Source organism: Puma concolor, chromosome D1 (assembly GCF_028749965.1).
Source record: "Puma concolor isolate L17-30 chromosome D1, mPumCon1.1.hap2, whole genome shotgun sequence".
NCBI classification, from domain to species: domain Eukaryota; kingdom Metazoa; phylum Chordata; class Mammalia; order Carnivora; family Felidae; genus Puma; species Puma concolor.
Genome location: NC_141676.1, coordinates 108,251,385 through 108,270,425, shown reverse-complemented (window position 1 = coordinate 108,270,425; position 19,041 = coordinate 108,251,385). Strand labels below are relative to the sequence as shown.

The 19,041-nt window shown below is 36.7% G+C and overlaps 1 protein-coding gene across 2 annotated transcripts in view; it reads right to left on the bottom strand.

Moving 5' to 3' along the window:
* RDX (radixin) overlaps positions 1-19,041 on the bottom strand; it is a 95,766-nt gene that overhangs the window by 22,095 nt on the left and 54,630 nt on the right. Inside the window, exons 11-15 of one of the 2 annotated variants that reach the window (XM_086679173.1) lie at positions 15,322-15,482; positions 14,322-14,414; positions 9,665-9,907; positions 8,515-8,675; positions 440-464 (exon numbers count right to left, since the gene is read on the bottom strand). In XM_086679173.1, the coding sequence (XP_086535299.1) occupies positions 455-464; positions 8,515-8,675; positions 9,665-9,907; positions 14,322-14,414; positions 15,322-15,482 (668 nt within the window). In that variant the 3' untranslated portion in view covers positions 440-454. Of the gene's footprint in view, positions 1-439; positions 465-8,514; positions 8,676-9,664; positions 9,908-14,321; positions 14,415-15,321; positions 15,483-19,041 lie in introns of those variants that run through there. The other variant, XM_086679172.1, reaches the window with a different exon arrangement.

Here is a 19,041-nt window from a genome sequence, read left to right as displayed (position 1 = left end):
TGCCCTGAAGTCTAACAGCGCTCTGCACAAACAGCAAACAGCAATTCCTCTGCAAACCCCTGGGTGTGAATGTGTAGGTCTGTCTGTCCGTATTAGTCTTACCACTTTGTGGAAAAAGCCACGCCTCCTCGTCTCCCATTCGGCATGTCTTTCATGACACCCTTGAACTGAAGACCTTGTAAATTCCTAACGTCTAAGAACTGAAGCATCATGGCTCACAAATAAAGGTGGTAGAGAACATTTTCTTACCTGTAGACATCAGACCAGTAATTTAGAAGATATACTTGCTTCCAGTCTTCAAAATGCTTGAGAACACCCCAAAAACGTGAATGCCGATAATCTCCCCTAAAGATGGAAAACTACTTTTCCAGTGAATACATTTTCTACACATTTTGATGCAGAGTCTTCGATACAGCCTATGTCCCCCGAATTCATTATAAACATCCTTAAAGCATCAGCATATCCTGGAATGTAATATGGCTCAGCATATTAAACTATATATAAAGCATACAGATGATTAGGTTCTGGGTTCTAATTCTAGGGTTTACACTATATGGTACCACATTTGCAAATACTATTTAAAAAGTAAACAGACCACTGAATTACGATTTCCTTTTGCATACATTAAGAGATTTTATGTCTTTTGTAAGTACTTTTAAAACATACAAATTAAGAAGGTGCAAATTCTACATTTAACCTACATACCAATGGTAAGCCATTAGATTTTAAAGTTAGGAAAACGACCCACCTACTTGCAACTTCAATGACCAAGAAATTGTATTTATCTACATTCAAAAACTTTTATGGCCTAAAAATTGGACAAAACAAGAAAAACAAGAAGGAAGAAACCCCTAACATACCATCTGAGCATAAAGAGATGAATCAAGTCATACGTTTGGCAAAAGCTACACTGATGAAGCATAATCAAACCTCAACTTGGAAAAACCTACAGAAATCTCCCAAGTAAGTTGTTTGAAGCTGTCACAGCAAATGAATAGCTGCATGTGTATATTCTGAGATCATCTTCACGGAGTTGTGTCTGGGTAAATAATAGAACCCCTTCATAATATGAAAGAACCATTTTTCTAACCCCTTAAAACCTACTACAAAAAAATAAAACCCTGTAAGTTTCTCGCAATCACTTACATTATTAGGACCAACCAGGGACAGAAACGACATTGACACAATGGTTATAAGCACGTTCTGCATTAATAGTTTTCAACTATGAACAAATATTAGTGTTTCAAAGTACATGGATGTTAGCCCTGGGTCAGGCATTACACTCGAGGGAAGACAATGCATCTGGAATCTAAGTGTCTAAACCAGATTGCAGAGAAACACTCTGAAACAGACCATCAGGTTCAGAACTCTGAAATGGCTTATAAAAACCAGAGGCCAAGAGAGTCTACGACCTGGAATTAGAACTCAGAATCCAATCCATTTGTTCTTGAATGTCTTTCATTTCTGGTTCTCTTTTTGTGCTGATGAAGAACCTCTCTCCAAAAGGTCACAGATAAAAGAAAAACAAACAGAGGTCTTAACTGTCCCCAAAGAGGTCATTTGGAAAATAAGCAGAAGAAAAAATATCAACTACACATAGCAAATAGGAAAGCAAATTACACCTAGGTGTTTCCTTTAAATTCTCAGCAGATAGTAATAGAATTCTTTACCATGACCACAGCCTTTCTTCAGGCTAATTACTGTATGTGAAGTTCTTCTACTTAGCTTTCCTTATCCTCTGTACTTCCTAGGACACCTGACACAGCAGCATAAATTCTCTGTTGGAGCAAAGTTTAGTTATTGTTCCCTTAGTAACTGCTTTCCCCCAAAGCACCCAATGTCTTCAAATCAAACTAAACTACCTCAGCAGAGGATTCAGGGCTCCATAAATTTCTGGCCCAGCCACCCTAGCTTACTATCCTGTAGCCGACGCACAATGAATCACATTTTCTATTCCAGTCAGGATAACCTACTCTTTCTAGACCCTCATCAGTGAACATAATAATTCTTCTGCCCTGCCTCTTTACAGTAACACCTCATCAAAAAAATTTTTCTCTTTAAAAAACATCAAGACTAAAGGCACAGGAAACAAAAGAAAAAGCAAATGGTCTTCATTAACATTAAAAAGCTTTTGTGCCACAAAGGATACTATCCATAGCATGAAAAGACAACCCAAAGGATGGGTTAAAACTTTTGTATCTGGCAAGGGATTATTTACAACTCAGGTATCTGATAAGGGATTCATATCCAGAATAAAGAACTCCTACAACTCAAGAACAAAAAGTAAACAACTCAATTTAAAAGTGGACAAAACACGAATCAACACTTCTGCAAAGAAGATATACATGTGGTGAATAAGCATATGGAAAACATGTTCATTATCAGAGAGAAATGCATCATACGGAAATGCAAATCAAAACCACAATGAGATACCACTTCACCCATTGGAATGGCTATTCAAAAAAAAAAAAAAAAACCCAAAACACCCCAAAATAACAATTGCTGGTGAGGATATGAAGAAGCTGGGGCCCTTAGGCACGGCTGGTAGGAATGTAAAATGGTGCAATTGCTCCACAAGATAGTACACTGAGTCCTCAAAAAATTATCACATGATTCAGCAATTCTACTTCTGGATATGCACCCCAAAGAACTGAAAACAGGGACTTGAACAGATATTTGTACACTAATGAACACAGCAGCCTGTTCACAAGTCAAAATGTGGAAATAATCCAAATATCCATTGACTGATGGATTAAAAAAAATGTGGCATATATAAACAATGGAATATTATCCAACATCTAAAAAGAGTGAAATTCTGATATATATGATAATACAGATGAGCCTTGAAAACATCATGCTATGCGAAGTAAGAGATAATAAAAAAGGACAAATGTTCAGAGTCACCTGAAGTAGTCAAATTCAGAGAGACAAAAGGTAGGATGGGGGTAACCAGGGAGCAGGAAGGGAGAAGAATGGGGCATCAGCATTGTAAGGGCACAGGTTGTTTGGGATGATGAAAAAGTTCTGGAGATGGACAACTGTACAACATGAATTTACTTCACGTCACTCAACTGTACATTTGAAAATGGTTAAAATTTTGTACGTATTTTAACAATTAAAAAAAAAAAAGACTCAACTGAAAGCTAACTCCATGAAACTTTGTTTAATACAGAGATTACTAATGACTCTAGGTGACCGGTTTGTCAGTAGGGTCTAAAATGAATCTTACTTACTATAAAGTTAGAAAACTTTCACAATGAGGCACTTGTTTAAGGCTATCTTTAAATACAGTGTTTAAAATTTGATGTATGCAATAAAAATTAATAATTTACCAGAGAACAAGCAAACTTGAGAAACTACACCATGTGCTCTTATTCTTGGCCTTATTCACTACTTTTCTTCTATTGATTTTCTGTACATTGTAGTTTCTTTCATCATACAACTGTATCTTTTATCCAAAATAGCTAAAATTTCAAAGTAAACAATTACCTAAATGGCATGAGGGCATGTAGGAGTCTAATGCTGGACTTGAATTACACAGACTTTTCAGTACAAACCAAAGGAAAGGGAGGGAGGAGGTAGTGTCTTCTAAGTCTGAAACATTCATGCATTTCTAGGTCTGACACATAAATTACGACATTTTAAGTTGCAAAAAATTAAAAGGGATATCACAGTATACGTTATAAACACAGCAAAAGAAGAATTTCATATAATCCATGTTTCGTCAACAGGAATGTTTCCAAGGATCATCACGTAAACCTGCGAGACTCTGAAGCCGTATTACCAGGAAGATGGACATTGGCTATTTAGGTTTTGTGACATTAACAGAAACCATTGCTACGTTTAGGAACAAACTAAATGACATGCATAAATATAAAAGTGAATCTTAATTTTTTAAATGATCATGAAATGAAAGTGAACAATTGGAACAAAGTAACAAAAATAGTAATTACAAGGATGGAAGCAACTGATGTGATGGAAGCCGGGAGGAATCTGGGCATACAAGTTACAGCAATCAACCAAGTGGAGCTGCCATCTTAAAAGAAATCTAGTATTTTAACAGATTAATGCGAATGACCTAAGGGCTACGATATATTAGTATCTGAAGTTCCACATTTTAAGACAGGCCAAAATGAAAGGCACAGTCATTCTCATTTTGCTTCTGTATCCTACAATACAGCATATAAAAATATAGTGGCTTTGGGGCACCTGGGCGGCTCAGTCGGTTAGGTGTCCGACTTCGGCTCAGGTCATGATCTTACGGCTCGCATCTTCGAGCCCCGCATCGGGCTCTGTGCAGACAGCTCAGAGCCTGGGGCCTGCTTCGAATTCTGGGTCTCCCTCTCTCTCTGCTCCTTCCCCGCTCATGCTCTCTCTCTCTCTCCTTCAAAAAATAGATAAAAACATTAAAAAAAATTTTTTTTTAATATAGTGGCTCCATGAAGCTCTGTAAAGAAAGAGTCTGGAACCATTTAGTAGCTAGAAAACTCCAGAGCCAGGTGTAAACCCGAATTTAAAAGATGTGCCACTGGGCAATTATCTTTTAACCTTAAAATTCCATAGTGAATGAGAGATACTTGAACTCCTAAAGCAATATATGTAACCAGAAATCAGATAACTTCATATCAGTGTTTCAGGGAAGTCACAATACTAAGGCAACAAAGCAAGGAGTCATGATTTTTCCAGAAGGAAAATGGCAGCTCTTAAAATCTTGAAAGATGGACGTATTAAGAAGTAGGCCCACTAGGAAAAAAAATGGAACTTTAGATTACTTAATTGGAAAAGTCAAGGATGGGAATGTGATAAGCTCTGATATGTGAAACACTATTGTGAACCAAGGCTTCCTCGCCACCAGTCAGCATAGAATGTGAGGATTGCCTTGACATTTCATAAAGTTATCAAAACATCTGCAGAATCCACTGAACTTTTGAAATGTACTAGAATGCTGTCCTTTTACATGATAAACCGCAAGAGCAACTGAGAGATTATCTTCTAATTACAAAATGAAGTACAGAATAAGAAAATGCTAAGAGTATGGAATAGGCCCACCAGTATAGCTCCATATTTGAACGATTTCCCTTACCCTTAATTAAGGATACCTAAACTTTGGTTTGCTACCAGCTCAGTAAATTAACGATAAAGGCACTAATTCTTTCTACTTAAAGTTTTAAGCTTTAGAGATTAAGATGTTAAAATTTAAAAATTGTTTTCCTCGTGCATACACATAATGGGATGCTTTGGGATCTAAAAAGTTTTTTGCTTCAGTTCTAAAAATATCACTAATCAACAAGGTAATCGAACTTCAGACAGGAAGTAGTGGGCATTTTCAATCCTAACACTAATACTGAAATTGTTGTCCAATGATCATCAGGAGTGAGGGTTCCAAAAGAGCCTAAGACAACTCGGTAAGTGGGAATTCTAGTTCTTGAAGAAAAACCCTAATTAGATATAAAGGAATCTTATAAAATTCTCTTTTCTGACCGGATAAGAATAAAGAAATCACTACCTACTGGTAAGACAAAAATAAGGTGACAGCTAAGTATTACTATAAACTGAGAAGTCATCTTGCTTTTCCTTTTGGAATACATGACTTACTTAAGATGAATAATCTTTATGTTAAAAACTAGTAAGCTTTTAAGAGACAATAACTTTCTAGATTTATGGTAACTGCTCTGTAATGTCACTTTAAAATTACATATTTAAATAAATGCACTTAGAATATATATAGTTCTTTAAAGAACATTAGCATTTTTATAGCAAGATCAATGGCAATGAAACTGTATCTTCGTTAGGAAACAGAAATTATCAATATACAATTAAAGCAATAATTAAAAATCCTAAATGATTTTGTTATCGAGAGAGTCGATTTAATGATTTTTCAGAGAATTAACAATCACTATTACTTCCATACCAAAAGAGGTACAATTCAGGGGAAAGATAAATCTGTGAGGACTTTGAAAATTTACCCTATCCACTTCTCATTTTTAAGATGTGATGATTTGTGGGTCTAATAAAGATTATGATTCTGAGAAATATGCAAAAAAATCCATGTTAAATAACAACAGTGGACCTTGAAGGCATGAGCTTTTGTCACTTTATTGTTAACCAATGAATGTTATCCAAAATTATAGATGTAACTGTAGCTTAAATGTACAACAAAGAATTATGCTAATGGTAAAACCTGCTGGAATTTACCAAATACTCATTAATATATTTTTACATTGCTATATGAGCATGTGCTCTCAACTGCTAATAATAAAAGTCATAACTGGCTTAATCACTATGAAAACTCATATTGCAAATAGTTGTTTCCTGTTTAGAAAAATTCACACAGCTTTAAAAATGGATTAAATCCATTTTAATCCTAATCTACAAATAGATTATAAACAGCAAATATAACTGGTAATTTTTCAACACTGATAGCAAACTGATGCAGCAGTGATAGTGCACACAATTCAAAATGTAGAAAATTAATGAAAATCCAGTGGAAATCCAAGTTTTCACCTATTATGGCAACTGCTTTGCTACTTTGGAAAAGCGAGCACGCACGCCTTGGAGCATGACGAGTTCACCACCTATCCCGCGAATGTGCTCGAGCAGAAACACTCTCTTCCACAGTGTTTTGAAGCATGTGCACAACCACCACACAACAGTCACGTCAAGGTTATCAACCAGTTATCTCTTGTCCTACAAAGTCCAAAAATATATTAAATGCAACCTTTCCTTCTCATATGTCTGCCCAGATTAATCCTTTTCAAGTCAGCAAAATCAAAAAAAGCACAAGAGATATTTTCAGACACAACTTGAATCTACTGTGCATGAAAAATGCTTAACAAAATGGCAATTTTAATAGATAAATGTAAATTTGAGTGCATAATACCACATGAAAAGTAGCTGAACCACACAGAGAAAACAAGGCTTTCCTTATCTCCAAGTCTAGATGTTTCACAATAAAGAAAATGTTAGAACATGTGAATATTAGAACATCTTTCAAACTGGAAAGATTTCTTCTTCTTAAGACATAATTGAACTTAATATAACCTAAAATTATAATTTCTAAAATAGGATTAACAAACCAAATTTAAGTATTTTTAGTTAGAGAACAAAAAAATAAGCACAATGATTTAGAAACCAAATCTGCTAAAATGATTATGTAACAATTATATCAAGAAATGAAGGTACAGACATTCATATGCTACAAGGGAAAATCTCTCTCTCTCTCTTGCGCGCGCGCGCACACACACGCACACACACACACTCCCTCAGACACAGAACACCCCTCCAAGAAGATAGTATACCATCAAGAGCTTACAATTTTCATATAAATCAGAGTCCCACAATTCAGCTCAATGACAAGGCAGTTAAAAAAAAGTAGCACTCTAAGATATTCTGAAGGAAAAGGAAATCTCAGAAATACTCCTTCATGACTGGAAGTACTGGTGCGTGTTGGAGAACACACTTACATACTCCGCTGTGTTGGAGCGACCAGTCATCACAGGTGTAGTAGTGAGGTAGTATTACTGTCCCCTCTCTGGGACTGATGTTTTCATACGCTGCTCTTCCAGAAAGGTCCACGGCTTTTTGAATGAGTATAATCAATGATCAAAAAACGTATTTTTTTAATTAAACATCTGTTTGTCTAAATCAATCTTTGAAAGAACAGACTTTTTAAATCTTTTGGAGACAATTAGTATTTGCAGGTAGTGTTTCATCAATAAACTCTCCTAGGGTACTACCACCTGCTGTCTACACCTTTGTCAACGGTAGGCAAAGAAAACCAAAGAATGGCAGGTGATGAAACACCAATCCATTCAGCTGTCAAAGATGACTAATTAAGCAAATACTGAATATCCAATAATGTAAGCAAACTGGGATTTTAAAAACATTAACCACCAGCTGCATACTACACTATTAGATATTCTAATCCTTTTCATGATTCATAGCTGTCTTCTACACAATTATCAAAGACTGTCCACCCTGTCGCCTACCTTCATTTTGACCACTGCCAATGATCTATACGATGGCAGAATTATGGCTAGCGGCATGGCAAGATATGATAAGGGCACGCCGAGGAAATCTGAGACAGAATGTGGAAATACACACAGGTCAACTATGGAAGGGTCCAAAGAAAACAGAGTGCTCTACCCAAACACTCATTAAGTCACCATCATCCTTTGAAATGTACAAAGTGCTTACATCACACATACACATTTGTCAGACATGATAATTAGTGTTAATCTTCAACAGAAAAAAAAAATGGAAACTGAAAATGTGAAAGGAGGCGATGGAACACTGTTCTCCATTCCCTGGCCCAAAAGGAAAAGAAAATCAAGCATGACATCACACTGCCTTAATGCAGAAGGGCTCCCTCAAGCATGTCTTTTAGCCACCACAGTCAACTGGTGTAAGTGCTTTGGCAAGGTGGGGTGCATTCCATCACATCTGCAAAGGCCTGCTTTTCTCTGTTGGTGGTTCAGCTTATGAAGAACATGTATGCAAAATAACAGCTCTCACATTGCTTCAAACTCATCGATGCGCTGCTTTGTGTTGCCCTGTCGGATCTGCCGAAGAGTCTTGTACTTATCACGGCCTGCTTTCACGTTCTCAGCGTGAAGAACATCATTTTGTGTTTTCTTGGTTTCATCTCTGGCCTGGGCTAATTCTGAACTCAGCGCCTATGTTTAAAAAATAAAAACAATGACTATTATATTCTTCTTAAAGTTTAAAAAGCTTATAAAAAAGGTTTAAAGACAAAAATACACATACAACAAATTTGACGTTTTTGCATATTAGAATTTACATTGTCACATAATTTCTTTAAAGTGTATAAATTTAAAAAATAAAAATAAAAAATATGAAGTATGTAAATTTGCTCTATTTTGGTGATAGTAGAGGTAGTAGTTAGGGAGAAATACCCACTGTCTTTCACTTCTACACTCAACAACCACAACGCCTCTGTAGATTATTCCAAAATCCCTTAACTTTCTCTATACAATAGAGATTTTGAAATCACTTACAAAAGGTTCAATGAAGACAGTATAGGATGTTATTTTAAGATCTAAAATCTAGGCCATTAGAGAACCTTTCTCCAAAGTCTTAATATATTTATTGCAATTATCACTTCATTTTCTTTTCTTTATTAATATTTAAAGATTTCGCCAATTAAAAAAATCAGAGAACTTATCGGGGAAAAAAGGTCAAATCAAATTAAGATTTCCTACTCTGATCTAATTATGGGCTTTTAATAAACCTACCTTTTGGTACTATGAAACCTGAACAAATAGTTCAGAGTATGTAGTGTCATAAAGGTAATCTATTAAATTATATGGCTTTTAATGTATACTTTACTGGCGAAAAACTAAATTCATCTGTCTTTTAAAGATAACATCAAAACACTTTCTACCTTTTAGCGTGGAGTCAAGCTGTAATTAAAAAATAACTTACCACTTAAGGCCTAATTACCCAAAACTAACACATTTGCTACAATGGAAGAAATCAAGCACTGTGACTACAGGCCAAGCAATCACAAACCAATCACAAGGCCAGCTAAGGGCAAAAGCTTAAAAAAAACTGGAATGTTCCTTTTTAGTAAGTTTGTATTTTATTAAATGGGGAAAATGCTCACTGTACTATACATGTACACACAACTGTCAATTTGAAATACCTGGAGTTGTTTTTTAACACGCTCATTTTTTTGTGTTTCCGTTATACGTTCCTCCTCACTCCTGTGGTTCAGCACCCCGTCGTTTGATAATTCTGCGCTAGCCTCTGCATTATTCTCATCATGCTCATCGTGTTCATTTTCTGTTGGAGGAATGACTGGCGGTGGTGGAGGTGGAGGGGGTGCAGACATCACAGTTTTTAACTCTTCTTTGGTCTTTTCCAAGTCTTCCTGGGCTGCAAAAGCCTGAACGTTAACAATAAATTTATCAGCAACTTCATTTGAAAACTGGTAATGAAGAGAATCAAGTTATCTCTCTTTCCTAACAGAAGCTATCTTTCAGGGTAACGAAAATAAGCCTTACGGATGAAAGCTCTACTTTTATAAAGGAATGCCAGGGGGCAAGAATGCCCTAGTTTTTATGTAAAAACTAATAAAATTGTTAACTCTAGCAAGCATAATCAAATATTGCTAAATCTGTTATGCAAATATTTGATGAGAAATGGCATCAGCCTAATGCCAAAGAATGTCACATCCAAGAGATCACATTTTAGCCACAAGAGGGAGCACATAACCCAGTCAAAGGAGGAATCAGCTTGTTTAGTGACCAGTTAATATCACTGATGGTAGGTTAACTAGATATTAAGTGTCTTCTGAGATGACACAACAGGAGGTATCCAACATCAGCAATTATTTGGGTGGTAAACCGTGTTGCTGTGCCTGGAAAAATCCTGCTTCACACTGTTGTCCTGGTGTAATTACTAATAAGAACACCTTTCACTCTAAAAAATGTTCTAATTTGGGTGATAAATTATATGGAGGTCTCTCACCTATGAGGCACTGTAGCCAAAAACTTCTTAGGATGAATCCTTCAAGATTTCAGGTCTATCTTCCAGTATACAGGAAATATTGATGATAAAAGGACAAATGAATGGCACCATAAGGACACACAAAGGAGAAGGGACAATCTGCAGGTCCTTCCAATAATTCAGTATCAAACAAAGGAATGTCCTACTTTAAAAGAGACTGAGAGCAAACCTATGTAATGCAAGGTGCTAATTTGGACACTGGCCTGGCAAATCAGCTATACAAGATTTTGGGTCAACTGTGAATATAGAAATATATTCTATATATAAACCCAGAAATAAACCCATACAAATATGATCAATTAATTTGGAGCAAAGCAGCCAAGAACATCCAATGGGGAAAGGACAGTCCCCTTCAATAACTGGTACTGGGAAAACTGGAGAGATACACACAAAAGAATGAAACTAGGCCACTATCTTATAGCATACACAGTATCTACTCAAAATGATCACAAACTTGAAAATAAGACCTAAAACCATCAAACTCCCAGAAGAAAACACAGGGAGCAACTCCTTGACAATGGTCTTGGCAATGATTTTTTGGATTTGACAGCAAAAGCAAAAAATAAACAAGTGGCACTACATCAAATTAAAAAGCTTCTATAGAGCAAAAGAAACCATCAAAAAAAAAATGAAACGGCAACCTACTGAATGGGAGAAAATACTGACAAATCTTATATCCAAAATATATAAAGAATTCATACAACTCGGTAGTTATAAAACAATCTGATTACAAACTGGGGAGAGGATCTGAATAGACATTTTTTCCAGAGAAGACATACAGATGGCCAACAAGGTCCATGAAACGGTACTCAACGTCACTAATCGTAACAGAAATGCAAATCGTAACTAACGAGCTATCACCTCACACCACTCAAAATGGCTATTATCGAAAAGGGAAGAAATTGCAAGTGTTGTCAAGGATGTGGAGAAAAGGGATACTGTGTGCACTATTGGTGACTATGTAAGTTGGTGCAGCTATTAGGGAAAACGGTACACAAGTTTGAAGAAGCTTTTCTTCAAAAAATTAAAAATACAACTACCATATGATCCAGCAATTCCACTTGTAGGTATTCATACCCCAAAAACGAAAACACTAACTCAAAAAGATATATATACCACCAGGTTCAGTGCAGCCTTATTTACAATAGCCAGGATACGAAGCAAGCTAAACACCCATCAATGGATGAATGAATGGGTAAGGAAAGTGTTGTGTACACACACACATACGAGTACTATTCAGCCACAAAAAAGAAGAAAATCTTGCTGTATCAACATGGATGGAACTTGAGGGCACTACACTAAGTGAAATAAGTCAGAGAAAGACAAATACCATATGATCTCATTTATATGTGGAATCTAAAAAAAAGGGGCGCCTGGGTGGCGCAGTCGGTTAAGCGTCCGACTTCAGCCAGGTCACGATCTCGCGGTCCGGGAGTTCGAGCCCCGCGTCAGGCTCTGGGCTGATGGCTCGGAGCCTGGAGCCTGTTTCCGATTCTGTGTCTCCCTCTCTCTCTGCCCCTCCCCCATTCATGCTCTGTCTCTCTCTGTCCCAAAAATAAATAAACGTTGAAAAAAAAATTAAAAAAAATAAAAAAATAAAAAAATAAAAAAGAAAAAAATTAAACCAACAAAAAACGAGAACAAATTCCTGGTTACCAAAAATTGGGGGTGATGGGGACGGTGGGGAGTGAGCAAATGGGAGAAGAGGATTAAAAAGTACAAACTCCCAGCTGTAAGATAAAGAAGCCATGGGGATATAACGTACAAACAGCATGGACACTACAGTTAATAATACTGTACATTTGAAAGTTGCTAAGAGTAAACCTTAAAAGTTTTCAGGACAAGAAGAAAAACTCTAACTATGTATGGCAACAGGTGTTAGCTCATTTCACCATACACACAGTATCAAATAATGAAGTTTACACCTGAAACTAATATAATGTTATATGTCTATTATATCTGAATTAAAAAATTTTTATGAATACAGTCTAATACAGATGAGATGAAAAGTGACTAAAATGGAAGCGTGTGTGCAGGACGACCTCACTCTAAACATATAAATGCGTATGTATGCACACACGCAAACAGGAAAAGGTCGTGGAAAGATCTGCACTAAGGTGTTAAAAGAGTGATCCTGGTTTGTGGGAATATAGTTTTTCTTTTGTGTCATTTCCTCGTATCTATAGTTCAGAGGATTTACCTCTGTGGTGTCATTTTCATTTATTTACGTTTTTATTTATTTTTATTTATATACTATTAAAGCTTATTTATTTTGAGAGAAACAGAGACAGTGTGAGTTGGGAAGGTGTAGACAGAGAGAGAGAATCCCACGCAAGCTCTGAGCGGCCAGCACAGAGGCCGATTTGGGGCTCAAACTCATGAAACTGAGATCACAACCTAAGCCGAAGTCTGAGGCGTAACCGACTGAGTCACCCAGGTGCTCGTGCTCCTTTATTTATTTTAAATGTTTATTTCTGAGAGACAAAGACACACACACACACACACACACACACACACACACACACACACACAGAGTGCGCATGCGAGAGAGTGCACAAGCGGGTGAGGGGCAGAGAGTGAATGAGACAGAGGATCCAAAGTGAGCTCCTTACTGGCGGAGCGCACAGCCCAATGCGGAGCTCGAACTCACAAACTATGAGATCATGACCTGAGCTGAAGTCAGACACTTCACTGACTGAGCCACTGAGGCACCCCTTTTTTTGTTGTTGTTTTTATTGTTTTTTCTTTCTTTTTTTAAAGAAGTTTATGTGTCTCTGTGAAATTCTAATAAAAGAGTGTAACAGGTTAACAGAGTTCTATCATATTTGAGAGTTATATATACACACATACACATAATTTTCAATGTATCAAAATTTCCCTGTGAAATTTAAACTGCTACCAAGAAAATTTAAGGGTGAAACATTCACACATACTGTAGAAGGCCTTTGGGTAAAAAAATTATTATGGTTGCATTTAAAAGTTAACCTTTATTTAAAGTGTGGAGTAAGCTCTGATTTTTCACTTGTGCACTATTTCAACAGGGGCTTCATCTACTTAGGAACTTATACTAGGTACCTCAGAATGTATCATCGTCGCTGCATCCTTCTAATTCCACTTTATATCCACGATTTGGTTGCCATGCCCTTTTGAGTCTACCCCAAGATGTCTCTCAGCAACCTCTGCTCCTCTTGACTCTCAAGTAATCCCACCTCTTGGACCAAGCCAGCTTCCACACCGACGGCCACATTATTTTTATAACACCATACTTAATCATGTTATAATCCTGTTTTGAGATCTTCAAAGTCAAATGTCTACAGACACTCCTTATCATCTTGCCATTGATTTAAAATTAAAGCCCTTCACAACTTAATTTCCTCTCTAATGTCCCAACCACATCTCACAAGATTTCTGAACCGATGCTCGAAAGCACTGCTTGCTTACTGGTTGCCCCTCAAATCCAGCATGTGCTTGCAAACTTCCTGTACTCATTCAGCCCCTCTGTCTACAGTCTCTAACCACTCCCAAAATTGAAGTTCACGATGCAACTTAAACTTCTAAGGGTTTTCCCCAAGCCTGCCTCATGCCCACAGAAATTAATCACCTCTTCTGTGCTCCCAAATACTGAGCTTGCGTCGACAGATCAGTAATTAGTACGATACAAACACATTCATACACACAGGTATCTTTCTCCCTCTCAATCGTGACAGTATTCATCTCTATAAACTCAGCATACTACTGGGTACAAAGTAGATATTCAACAAATGATACTGAGGGAAGAAACCAACGATCACCTTGTGCTGCCACTCAGTAGCTTCCTCTTCCTTTTTCTTCTTGGCTTCTTCTAGAAGTGCAATCTTGGCAGTGAATTCAGCAAGTTCTGCTGCCTAAAATACACAATATAATTACCAATACTAAAAATATGTATTTTCAAAAATTTATATTATGTCAACAAAGCTTTAAAGTACATGCTTGGGCTGTATTATGTTCCTCTTTGATGGTCTTTCATTAAAAAAAATTTTTTTTTAAAAAGGTATATTTAAGATCATAAATATCTTATTTGTAGTATAATGAACTAGTAAGGAGATAAAGTAAAAATGGTTTCATTATAGGCAAGTAGTTATTCGTCTTCCAGTAGCAGGAACTCAGAATGTGTAACTCCAGAGCTATTTGTAAACTTTGATCAATAAAGTATTTGCTAAAGCCTACAAAGAAAAAATTTATATAATGCTTTATAGTTTGAAGAGCATGCTATCAAATAATGTCATGTGATTCCCCAACAATCCTATCTGGTGACATTATTTCTGTTTTCAAAGGGCAGAATCTGAGGCTCAGAAAGACCCATAGGACACATAGCAAGTGAATGTCTGAACCAATATTTAATTCCAGGATCTTTTAAATGTCATGCCCACTTAATATATCTAAGTCCACTACACAAACCAACATGAAGACCCCAATAAGTACAGCCCACGGTTATAAGAAGGAATCAGAACGTACTGTCAATTTATCTAAAGTAAAACACACCAGTGGTTTAGGCAAAGTTTAAGTGAATCAGAAATCTTTTGTTAGCAACAGGCTCCATTTATCTTTTATGGTCTTATTTTTAGTTTTTGTTTATTTGTTTTAAGGCAGAAATTAAATGTTTAGATTTATTTCCAAACTTTGCTATTAGACACTACTTATATCTTTGGTGTGCTTTCCAGAAGATCTCTAATGTGCTTAGTTGTACAAGGTTTGCTCTATGCTTCTGTCTAAATTTTCCTTTTTCTCTGAGAAAGAGCTGAGGTTCCTGACCAGTTGCTCCTGATTCTTCATCTGGTCGGCAGCTTGTTTTGCTATAGCGGACTTGGCCTCTTCAGCAGCTCGGCGCTCCTTTTCAAGCCTTTCTGCTTCTTCCTTCGCTCGTTTTCGCTCCTGGTCCAGTTCTAGAGCTTTTCGAGTCTGTTCTTCTAGTTCTGCCAAATTGTACACCCCCCACGAAACAATGGTTAATTCTAATTATTCGCATTATCAAAAGAAGCCGAAATGATGGCAAAGAATCTAATTTGTACAGTTTCTAAAAATTAGCACATCTGGAAATGAACATACGTACTTTGATTTTAACTTGGCAAAAGCCTAGTAATTTTCTTTAGTACTCACAATTAAAAAACCTGAAGAAATGAAAACTTTTTGCAATTCAAGTTATGTCATAAAGCTAGAAGCACATCTTTATTTTTAAAAAACTAGTATCTCCAAAGTTTTGATCTAAATATTTTGCCATCTGTTTCAGAACTCTATAAAACAATACACTTTCAAACTTACATAACTTTCTGCTTATCTAAACTAAGTATCAGATAAGTAAACCCAAAACATTAAGACTGAAAACAGTAATTACTGATTTAAAATAGGAATTCTGATGTGAATTATATGAATTACTAAAAATTCTCAGTAACTGGTACATACCCATTTTTTGGGCATGAGACAAAATAATATTTGGAGATAAATAACATGAATTTTAATCTTTAAGTGTACAGACCATAAAGTTAATTCTCTTTTATTTGATGTGTTGAATGAAAAAGGAAAATACTACCAGCACAAATCCAAAAATTTTTAAGTGTAAAAGTACTAATTTTAAATATTATTCTAACAACTCTTGTTTAATAACAAGGACATGTTGTGACAGAAGACAAATGAATGCCATCTATTAAGAGACCGCAATGTCCTACAAAGAATGTCTCCCTTTCTGTGTATTTTAGAAAGGAAGAAAAACTAAAAATCTAGGTCATGAGGTCTGAAAGCTAACTGTTACATACACACTTCTCCTTACCATTGTTAACTTTTTTGGTCTTGGTCGGAATTAATTTAGGTAATCGCAGTTAAGACTTGGGAAGTTTTGAGATGGTCAACAAGAAAAATAACTCTGGTCAAAGTTTAAATTTTCAATAAAATAATGTAAAAATTGTATGCAGCTATTATAAAGATAAAATGTATACAAAACTGGGTGTTACCACAACTAAATTCTAGGATTATTCATTTTAGGATCTGCCTTTTAAAACTGGGACATCAAACTAACCTATCAAACTTTTCTTAAAATCATTCTTTCCATCTAGTTGACTAATATTTATATAAAATAAAGCCCACAAAACTCACGGCTTTTTCATCTAAACAAGCAAACAAATAACTACAGAAAAATTCCTTCTGTACTATGAAAGAAGAAAGAAAATTAAGTGCAGGTTGTAAAGTTAAATTTTAAACTTTACAATATTCATTACAATATTCATTATTTTCTATTCATAATTACAACTTACAATATTCATTATTTTCTATCAGTTTTTTGCAATAAAGATTTTGAAGAACGGTAGACAAGGCAATGGTTGTTTTGTGATCTATTAAGAATTATACAAAAGTGTAAATTATTTTAAATGTTGAAAATAAGTAGAAAGCTTCAAATCTACTTTCTTTTAGAAAGGAAGGTTTTTTTTTTTTTTTTTAATAAATTTTAGGAAGGGCAAGAGCAGGAACAGGGAAGAAGGGCAGGGGGGCAGTGGGGGAGAGAGAATCTTAAGCAGGCTTGATGCTCAGCTCGGAGGCCAATGTGGGGATCTCTATCCCATGACCTTGGGATCACGACCTGAGCCAAACTCAAGAGTCAGACACAACCGACTGAGCCACCCAGGCACACCCCTAGAAAGGAAGGTTTTGAAATGCTTTCTTTCTTCCCTCCCCAGTTAAATGAGTTAGAACAGAGATTGGAAAACTATGGCCCACTAACCCAATTTCTTATTTTTATAAATAAAGTTTTACTGGAACCATACCCTCATTCACTAAGGTATACAACACCCTCACATGTTTACATACAGCACAGGACTGCTTTCATTCTGCAAGAGCAGGGCTGATGGTCGCAAAAGAGACTGTGTGACGTGGAAAGCCTGAGGTAGTACTATCTGACCCTTTACAGAAAAGTTTACAAACCCAAAAATTAGGTTATTTCTATTTCTATAAAAGAGACGTGCCTCCAAAACGGTGGGTCCCATTAGGATACCTTTAGAGAAGGATTAGCTCAGAAAGGTAAACAGTATCAATATTTTGCCTCTCTGGTTCATAAACATCTAAAACCTACAATTTTTGAGGTCCGGCATATGGGAAGAGGGTATCAAAGAATATGGCTTGTTTTAGAAGATGAGGGGCGCCTGGGTGGCTCAGTCGGTTAAACGTCCAACTCTCAGTTTTGGCTCAGGTCATGATCTCACGGCTTCATGAGTTCGAGCCCTGCATCAGGCTCTGTGCTGACAACTCAGAGCCTAGAGCCTGCTTCAGATTCTGTGTCTCCCTCTCTCTCTGTCCCTCCCCCACTTGTGCTCTGTTGATCTAAAAATAAATACTGAGAAAAAAATTTAAAAATAAAAGTATATTAATTGAAAACGGCAAGGTGCACCAAGACGTATGCCGTATACTCCATTTTATGTAAGAAAGAAGGAACAAGAATATAGTTTTAAGTATTTGCTTATTTTGTATGCAAAAAAACAAAAACAAAACAAAGAAACAAACAAAACATAGGTATTTAATACTCCCAGTAGAGTGGAACAAAGGTGGAGTGGAATGCAGCAGCCTGAGGCCTGTAGTAATGAACCAGACTTAGCAGATACAGATTTAAACTTTGGGGCCACGAAGGCATCCAAGGTTTGAGAGGCCAAGAGCCTGAGTAGAAGAGTAAGCTCTAAAATCTGCACGCTATTGGGGCACCTGGGTGGCTCAGTTGGTTAAATGTCCTGCTCTTGGCTTCAGCTCAGGTCATGATCTCACAGTTTGTGGGTTCAAACACCACATTGGGCTCTGTACTGGCAGTAGGTGTCCCACTTGGCATCCTCTCCCCTCCCCCCAGCCCCCAGTCTCTCTCAAAAATAAGGAAATAAATAATCATGTTATTTCCCCTCAAGATGTTTGCCAACTCTTAAAAGATACACATATGGGGTATAAAACAAGGAAAAGAAGCAAAAAAAAACAACAACCCAGCTGTAGTAGGCTGAAGAGTGGAGCAAAAAGATCGACACTCTCTTGCAGCCAGGAGTCAAAGGCTGGAGTTCAGGGCCCTCTAAGATACAAGGGCCCTAGAAAATAAGCAGTCTTTCAGAAGATACCCCCGAGATATGGCAGTGAGGGCAACAACAGGAGAAGGCCAGCCTTAACAACGTCTGAAATCCCGCTCAACTCCACCAAGGCAATCTGCACACAGTGTGCCTGTCAAAAGAAAATCGAATCCTCTCTAAAAGAAAATAACTTCATCCTAAGCCTCCCTAATGTTTCATACTCAGTGTTGGGCATGCAACGAAAATTACCAAGCACATGAGGAAGCTGGGACCAAAGGACCCCCACCAATGCCCGTAAAACCCCTAAAAGAAAAACAGACTACTGTAGAGGCCCAAAGATTATCCAGATATTGGAGTCCGCAAACAAAGATGTTGACATAAGTATGATAAATACTGCTTATTTAGGAGAGATGAAGCAGCCGCAAGGCACGAAAAAAGATGCCGAGCT